Source organism: Musca vetustissima, unplaced genomic scaffold, assembly GCF_032173495.1.
Source record: "Musca vetustissima isolate MV318-11 ecotype Yass unplaced genomic scaffold, APGP_CSIRO_Mvet_v1 utg63573, whole genome shotgun sequence".
NCBI classification, from domain to species: domain Eukaryota; kingdom Metazoa; phylum Arthropoda; class Insecta; order Diptera; family Muscidae; genus Musca; species Musca vetustissima.
In genome coordinates, this window is record NW_026876189.1 from 75,311 (window position 1) to 85,044 (window position 9,734).

A 9,734-nucleotide genomic window follows, 5' to 3' on the forward strand; every position below is an offset into this window, starting at 1 on the left:
TTGTGCCAAATTTTGTGCAAATCGAAAGATATATAGGGACTTTGGTGAACCATTTACCTTAAATCGGACGAAACTATATATGGGAGCTATATCTAAATCTGAACCGATTTTTCAATAGGGTTCGTCCTTGAGCCAAATAAGTGACGTGTGCCAAATTTCATCCAAATCGGATCACGAAACTATATATGGGAGCTATATCTAAATCTGAACCGATTTTTCAATAGGGTTCGTCCTTGGGCCAAATAAGTGACGTGTGCCAAATTTCATCCAAATCGGATCATAAATGCGACCTGTATTTGTTTACAATTTAACATCTACAGACGGACAGACAGACGGACATGCATAAATCGACCCAGAAAGTGAAAGTGCATATTCTCAAAAGGAACTATGGGTCTATCTCGTTTCCTTTTGCCTGTTACAAACATATACACAAAGACATAATACAATGTACCACAGTGTGGTGAAGGGTATAAAAATTTCTGGTGTCAAATAGTGGCGGTGAAGAAGATACCCCAGAACCAATAAGAGATGACGGCATAGATTGTTTACCACCTAGCCAAGATGCGGTATGAATAGCAGTTAATCGTCTGAAGAATAATAAAGCAGCCGTTGCCAATGGATTACCAGCCGAAATATTCAAGACCGGATGCTGGTCAGGGGCATTCACCAGTTTATTAGTACAATTTGGCTAGAAGAATGCATGCCCTATGATTGCAATGACAGCATCCTGTGTCCCGTGTACTAAAATGTATACTCATAATCTACAAGACGCTGAAGGATCAGTAGCATGGATACTTGCACAAGCAGATGAGACAGCTCTTGGAGTGTTTGAGAGAAAAATTATCCGAAAGATCTATGGGCCGATCTGCGTTGACGGGGAATATATATTATATCATCTATTCTCGGACATCGACATGGTCAGACGTATCTAGCTGTAGCGACTTCGGTGGTTAGGTCATGTTGTAAAAATGGATGAGGATGGCATTTTTGGTAGAGAGTGGACAATTCTTTGTCATTGTGCTTCTATATTATTATCGTGACAAGGAGTGCTTTCGCCAAGCCGGTGGGTAAGTTGTGCGAAGTAGGCTTCTGCTACCCGTTGTTTTTGAAGCTTTTCGACGTCGAGTTTCCGTGTTGTGTTAGATCGCAACTTTGCTGCTACATTAAGACGAATGCGAAACTTGGCTGCTACAAGGTAGTGGTCCAAATCGATAATTGCTCCTCCGATTGATGAATCTTCTAAAACACTAAAACCGCCTATCAAAGCATGATCAATTTGATTTCTCGTTGCTTGATCAGGAGAAATCCAGGTGGCCTTGTGTTTATCGAGATGCTTGAGTCTGGTGCTGCTAACTACCATATTTTTTGCTGCCGCAAAGTCATGCCATTATCGGAAGGGTATTATTCTGTTTAGAAAAAAATATCTGCAGAAGGTCTTCTGTAGGATGGTTTTCTATAAAAGTCCAATCAAATTGCCTTCTATTTATAGCAAACCTTCAAAAAGTCTGCTATATATAGAAGAATCTTCTACATTTATAGAAAAGCTCTCTTCTATATAAAGAATAACTTTCAAAAGATTTTTCATTTATAGAATACCTCTCTATCTTAATTTTTAAGGGACTTTTGTGCTTTAAGTAGGTCAAAGGGTTTTCTATTCATAGACGTCCTTCAATAAAGTATTTTAAAAATTAGCACCCCTTATCGTACTGATAATTGTCACTCCAATTACACAAAAACCTACACGGCTGACAACAATTAAATCAATGCAACCCCACCATCGTTGGGCCCACCCTAAAATTAAAGCGGTACGGTATTAATGTTGAACGTTTTGGACATACAATATGCTGCATGCATAATGACCAGATAGGCATAATTACCGGCGGATAACGTAGCCGATAGCTAGACAGACGTGTTCCGATACCACGTAGGGTTGAAGTGTCTGATGGCATTTTCTAATTTCGAAGAAATCATTTTGATAACACAACAATCAACACACCGGATTGCATACCGAATGCATTCGGAAAACCGAATGACATCGAAGACAAAACCATTTGATTACAACGATGTAAATATGCAAATAATTTCATTCATTACCAAATGCAAAGTAAATTTTCGATGAGTGTGTGTGTCTGTCTTTGTTATGTATTACATTTCGTAATATTTCTATGGAAATTTCAAATGAATATTCAATGATTTTTTTGAAATTAACAATGAAATGTTGAAAATGGAAATTTAAAACGAAAAAGGTAAATGGAATCAATTTCACACTGGGAAGTGTCAATGCAATGAATTCGATGCAATTTGAAATCGTTTTTTTCTAGATACTGATAACTTTCCTTAAGTCAAAATGTTCATTCAAGTTTTTGTTTTCCCCTTTTTGTCATGCGGAAGAATTCTGTATAGATCTGTGATGACTCATTTCGTGTCTGATGACTTTTTGAGTGACATCCAGTCAATACAAAAAAAAAAAAAAACAAAGATCACAAAGGTGTACAACAAAAAGTCAAAATGCCAGACAGTGAAGGTATCGATGAGACAAGAGAAAATATTCCAAATGACATTCCTAGAAGGGAAAAAACACTAAGGCTGAATGGAACATTACACAGCCAAATAATTGAAAAAAATATAGACAAAAATAGAACTCAAAAGTGACTTAGATGTAGAACAAAGGGATTTCCGTTGAATCGATAATGAGTTGTAGTTTTCGGAATGGAAACTCAAAAATAGATGTAATTGTGCCAAAATAAATATTTGAAAAAGTGAGTTGTATTTCAGTTCTATAAGAAAACCAGTGAGCGGAGCAGTATAGTCGGACGGTGCCGGCCATACGATACCCTACACAACTACCACGGAACTCAAATTTTCTGCGGATGTTTATTCCGTGCCTGGGCAATATTTCGTGATATTTGCATCCTCTTGCCCGATTAGAGGTAAACAGCATCTCTTCCTCACACTGACATATTTTCCGAATATTACGAGTATTCAGTACAGCTATTGTCCAGATACCCTTCACCGTGGGTTGTGTTGTGATGTTCGGCTTTCATTTGTGGTCTATAGATCGACTCGAAAATAACACAAAAAATTAAGTTTTCGGTCCACTTCATTCCAAAATTATTATCTGATCATCACCGAAAATTATAGGCGAAAATTATAGGCGAAAATTATAGGAGCGGAACTATAGCGCTCTAGAGTGATAATGGGTTACTAAATAATATACGAATACGGAGATACCTGTAAATATTTAGGTGTAACTCCCACATCCGAGCACATACAACAATATAATTGGTCTTAATTTAAAGGTCAACCACTCCTCTTGGATATATATATAAACTTCTCGGGTCTATGTCCTTCAGTGGTAAATATATATGCTATAGAATACAAAATTTGTAATTTTTCACACAAAAGTCAGGGTCAACTTGACCCGCTAAATATTGACCGTTCTTTATGAAAACAGGCATGCTTATTCTTTGGCGCGATCCCCTTCTCCATGCAAAATTTCACGATCTTCGGGCCATTATTGCGGCCTCTGGAGCGACCAGAAAAACCGAAAAAATTAGTATTTGGTCCATTTCATCCCCTAAATATTAACCGATCTTTCCCAAAAACAATAGGGGTCTTCATTGGCCAGGACCCATCCTACATGCACAATTTCGTGAAGATTGGTCCATAACTGTGGTCTGTATCGTCTTTACAAATTATAATGGTCCGACGGACGGACGAACGAACACACATGTCTAGATCGACTCAGCTAGTCGAGATATGACGATCGGTATACTTAAAGGTGAGTCTAGGACCAATATTTCGCGGCGTTACAAACTTTTGGGGCTGCACAAAGCTATAATACCCTGACAACATAGTTGTGTAGGGTATAATAATAAATTTAGAACGCCAATCGATTAATTACCTATTTAAGAAACCATTCAAAAGTACCATTCAATAAAATGCGGCGGCACTCCCACATTTAGAAAACCATTTTATATTTTTTAGATCACTTATTTTCCGTCTTTTTCTTCTAGATGATCTCTGTCCTAAAATCCTCGAAATTGTTTTAAGTGTTGTTGTCATCGCTGTTAGAAAAATTGTCGCAGTGATTTTGAATATCGTGTTGGGGTCGCCATCATTCACAATACCCGTGTGCCGTGATATCACAACATTTGGGGGAGAGAGAGATTAAGTGAGACACACAGCCAGTAGGAAGGCAGCAGACAGGCGAGTCAAGAAAAAAAACCAAACGCTTTTTGGCCCATGCATTGATGCAATTTAAAATACAAATACTGGTCATTGAACTCAATTTTCTTTTTATTTTCACTTGAATTGAATTTGATGAGCGAACAACATAGTGTAATGTCTTTCAAATAGACAAAAATAATAACACAACCGTTGCGATCAAAGTCCAAAATGTAATATGTTTATTTTCTGTTTACAAAAGAGAATAGGTTTCAACAATCACTACTGTTACACTCATTAGTAGTGATTGAGTGATATTTAATAAACAACGAATGAGAGGGAATGGAAGAATGTAAGAGTACTAAACAGTAATATTACAGTAGGCTCTGCATACAAGTACTATATAGTAATATTACAGTAGGCTCTGCATACAATACAAAATACAGTATATACTTGATATATGCAATACTCTATATGCTCCTCCTAAAGCTGTTTCATACATATTAAAATTCAAATATTTAATTCAAAATAATTTTACAATATGGATATTTACATAAAAATTTTTTTTTTTTTTGAAATTATTTTATATATATATATATTTTTTTTAGTTTTTTTTAACGACTTTTCCTCCTGCTCGAGGTCTGAGATTTCTTGTGGTTTGTGAAGTATCTTCAGTTATTGATGGAGGTGTGACTATAGCATTGTTGTCGTTGTTGTTGGATGGAATCGTGATGTCGTTGGACAGCTGTTGTACAGAACTGCCTCGGATTTGGTCTAAATGACGTTTGATGTTGTTATTATTGTGACTTAATGTACACGAGTAAGATTGAGGTCCGAGTTGTTGTGTGATTGTAGCTTGTGTCCAACTGGGTTTATTGGTATTTCGGTAATCTCGAACCATAACCTTTTGACCTTCATGGAAAGTTGCATTGCGTTTTCCTTTATGATGTATTATGTTTTTCTCTTGCGAAAGCTTTAATTTTTCTTTTATGGTAGGAGGTTTAAGATTGCTGAATCGGGTCTTGAGCTCTCTCCCGAAAAATATTTTTGCCGGTGACTCACCAGTACTGCAGTGGATCATATTTCGATAGTCCATTAAGAATCGGCATAAAATCTGATCAATATTGGCGTCTCTGTTACCATCCAAATTTGCATAGATAGATTTTTTAAGCGTTTTGACAAAATTTTCGGCTTGCCCATTTGTGGATGGATGTCCGGGTGCAGTTAAACTGTGCTTAATTCCATTTAAGGATAAAAATGTCTGAAATTCAGATGATGTGAACTGTGACCCATTGTCACTAACTAGGGTATCCACTAATCCATACCTGCAAAATAGTTCTCTTAGTTTTCTTATTGTAAAAGAAGATGTTATGTCCTTTGTCTTAAAAACTTCGACAAATTTAGAATAAGAATCGATAACAACCAAAAAATGAAAGTTTTTAATTGGACCAGCAAAATCAACGTGAATACGTTTCCATACTGAACCACAGGGCTCCCATGGTATCAAAATTCCTTTCTGAGGACTAGGCTGTAATTTTTGACACGGTACACAGTTTTTTATGAGACTTTCTATATCTTTATCAATACCAGGCCACCATACATACGACCTAGCCAATGCTTTTGTTTTGACTATTCCTAAATGTGAGGAATGCAAAGCTTCCAAAATTTTGGATTTTAATTTTTGAGGAATAACTGTTCTGTATCCCCATAGAACGCAACCATATTCTACAGTTAATTCAATGTATTTTTCTCGAAATGTGGAAAAAATAGGATCTTTTAAATTTACAAGTGTACCATCCAAAATACTTGCTGCTACCTTCGATAAAATCGGGTCTCTTCGGGTTTCTCTGCAGATATCTTTGAAGTCCACTGGAAAATCTCTTTGTGATTCAATAAAATTTATATATGAACTTTCACTATGATTACTTTCAAAGTTTATATGAGGTAATCTGGAAATAGAATCAGCTTCATTTTTACATCCTTTTACATACTCAATGGTATAATTAAAACCAGAAAGGATCAAGGCCCAACGTTGCATCCTCGCTGACGCCATTATTGGCAAGCCTTTGTTACTTCCAAAAATTGTTAACAGTGGACGATGATCAGTCTTCAAAATAAATCTATTTCCAATCAAATATTGTTTAAGCTTTGTAACACAAAACACGATAGCAAGAGCTTCTTTTTCCAAAGTGCTATAATTTTTCTCACTCTTGGTTAAAGCTCGTGAAACAAATGAAATGGGTTTAGAAACATCAGAAAATTTATGTGATAGAACACCAGCAACAGCATTGTTCGACGCATCCGTTGTCAAAATCAAAGGCAATTTAGGGTTAAAATGCACCAGGACCTGATCGGACGTAACTTCACGTTTAATTCTGTCATAAGCCTTTTGACATTTATCAGACCAAACGAACGAAACATCCTTACTCAACAAATTATATAGCGGAGACATTATATCAGCAAAATCGTTGATGAATTTTGAATAATAATTCGCCATACCAACAAAAGCTCGTACTTCGGATATATTTCTTGGAATAGGCGCAGACATAATGCTTGAAATTCTTTCATCATTCTTAGTCAATCCATTTCTGTTAATATTAAATCCTAAGTAGGAAATCTCGTTTTGAAAAAATTTTGACTTCTTCACGTTAAGTTTTAATCCCGAGGACTGTAGCTTCTCTAATACACGCCTTAACGTCGAAATATGTTCACTCAAATTCTTTCCAGTAACGGTTATGTCGTCCTGATAAACCACAACACACGGAATATCTCTTAACAAATTCTCAATAGTCTTTTGAAAAATTGCTGCCGCTGTTTTCACACCAAAGGGTAAACGTTTAACTTTTAAGGTTCCAATATGAGTACTCCACGCACACAAAAGTTGAGAATCGTCATCTAGAATAAGCTGATTATAAGCATTTGAAAGATCTAGTTTGGTGAAAACTTCACCACCTTCCAACGAAGCAAAAATTTCATCAATCCTAGGTAGAGGATACTTGAAATCAACCAAAAACTTGTTCAATGTGACCTTATAATCACCACAAATCCTCAAATCACCATTGGGTTTTAAAATAGGAACAAGGGGAGTACCCCAATCCGAATTATCTATGGGTTCCAAGACGTCTGAGGCAATTAATTGACGTAAATGTTTTTCAACTCGTTCTTTCCAAGCTAGTGGCAATGGCCTTGGTTTGCAAAATATTGGTACTGCGTCACTAACAACTTGTAGGGAAATTGTGCATCCACTAAACTTTCCCAATTTACCATCAAAAACTCCATTGAATTCATTTTTCAACTGATTAACAATTGTCATGTTCATATCAGTGACTTGAATGTTGTTAACTTGTAATAATTCAAAATTAAAAGCTCGTAAAAACGATCGACCAAGCAACGGAGGATTCTTCGTAACAACAACAACTACCACTACTGATTTGGTATTACCTTTATACGTTACACTTGCATCATATTCACCAGCCAACTTCAGCTTAACACCATTGTAATCTACATATGGCACTTTACACGATCTCAATTTTCTCTTAATTCCGTTCTCTTCCAAAAATGAGATCGGCAACAACGTACATGGTGCACCTGTATCACACACTGCCTTCAGTTCCACACCATCAACAACAACATCCAGAGAATACACATCACCATTTTCTTTCTCAGCCACACTAAAAATAGAATAATCGAAAACATTGTTATATTCATGAACATCACTCTCAACGTCATTAATTTCATTCGATACATAATTTACACTCTTTTTCCTACTATAGCAGACCGAAGCCAAATGACCAATTTTTCCACACGAATGACATCTGCTCTCTTTATATTTGCAAGACTGAGAACTATGATTTCTCCAACCACAATGAGAACATGCATATTTCTTGCCACCACCGCTCTTGCTGTCTCTGCTATTGTTGTTACGTTTGCTGCTGCTGCTACCACCATCTCTATTACCACTGCCAGTGCTGCCTCTGCCACCACCACCATAGTGATTTTTTGCATATTTCTGACCGTTAACCAAATTTACAGTGCATTGACTTTTCTCCTCTGCCTTTGCCATATGCTTCGTTTCCAAAATCATAGCCTTTCTTAATGCACTTTGTACTGTTAGGGTTTCATCTTCTTCACACAATCGTTCAAAGATGAAATTTGGCAAACCCATAACAAATTGATTAAGTACAAATGCATCCAAGCTGACACCAAACTTGCAATTGAGTGCTAATGTTTTTACACGAGCATACCATTCAGCAACAGACTCATTTTCAGCTTTGCTACACAAATGAAACTTCTTCCGCTCACTAAATACAATAGTTGGTGGGGTATATTGTGTATCTAAAATCTCACACAGCTTTTTATACGACACGGACACTGGAGACTCCGGACTGCATAAACTATGCAAAACTCTGTACGGCACAGCACCAATTGATTTCAACAAAATTGACTTTTTGGTGTTCTCGTCCGAACAGTTAATTTCAAAAAAATGAATGTCCAATCTCTCCTTCCAAACGTTCCACGACTCCACATTAGGGTTGAATTCCGGCACATTCGACGATTGAAGCACTGTTACTGGAGCAACATTAAAACTTTGATTTGCAGCTTCTTCCATCTTAGGAGGCATTTACTTGTTGTTTTTGTTGTGTTTTTTTTATTATTATTAATTTCCACAAAATGGATTTATATGTATTTACATATATTTTTTTATGTGTATATACACTAACTTTTATTTTTTTTTTTTATTTTTCCTCGTCGCCAATGTAATGTCTTTCAAATAGACAAAAATAATAACACAACCGTTGCGATCAAAGTCCAAAATGTAATATGTTTATTTTCTGTTTACAAAAGAGAATAGGTTTCAACAATCACTACTGTTACACTCATTAGTAGTGATTGAGTGATATTTAATAAACAACGAATGAGAGGGAATGGAAGAATGTAAGAGTACTAAACAGTAATATTACAGTAGGCTCTGCATACAAGTACTATATAGTAATATTACAGTAGGCTCTGCATACAATACAAAATACAGTATATACTTGATATATGCAATACTCTATACATAGGCTGCAATCGAGCGAGCGAGCGAGCGAGCAACCAACCGACTGATCATCAGTCAGTCCCCCAAAACGTTTCAATTGCTAGCTAAGTGTTGATATAGTTGTCGTTGGCGTTTTTTGGTCGGATTTTTGTCTTCATCTTAGACGACTTCTGTTCAGACATCATCGCTGCAATGTCTTAGTAAATCGACCTATTGTCAATCGGTGGACGACGTTTGATGTGTCAATTTAGACAATCGCAGACTTGATTGTATTATTTGCCAATTTTTTTTTTTTTCAATTTTATGTGGTATCTTGGCTAGGCTGCCTGGTTCACCGACAATGCACCTTAGTCTGTCTAAGAGGTAAAATCGACAACAAAAAGAAGGGCTAGTTGTCTATTTCTACCGAATAAAGAATCCAAGGCGTTGTTGTTTCTTTTCTTCTGTATTTTTGGGTTATAGAACAGGCACTTCATTCTTGGCATTCTAAAGTGACGACATGATGTTCGTTCTACTGCTTCTTCTACTT

The 9,734-nt window shown here is 36.4% G+C and overlaps 1 protein-coding gene across 1 annotated transcript; it reads right to left on the reverse strand.

The window, feature by feature from the left end:
• Positions 1-4,763: 4,763 nt before the first annotated feature.
• Positions 4,764-9,220, reverse strand: LOC133338660 (uncharacterized). The gene is made up of 2 exons (XM_061546830.1): positions 7,609-9,220; positions 4,764-5,492 (listed from the first exon to the last, which is right to left on the reverse strand). The coding sequence occupies exons 1-2, from the start codon at positions 8,786-8,788 to the stop codon at positions 5,482-5,484; spliced, it is 1,191 nt and encodes a 396-aa protein (XP_061402814.1). The 5' UTR covers positions 8,789-9,220; the 3' UTR covers positions 4,764-5,481.
• Positions 9,221-9,734: the final 514 nt, after the last annotated feature.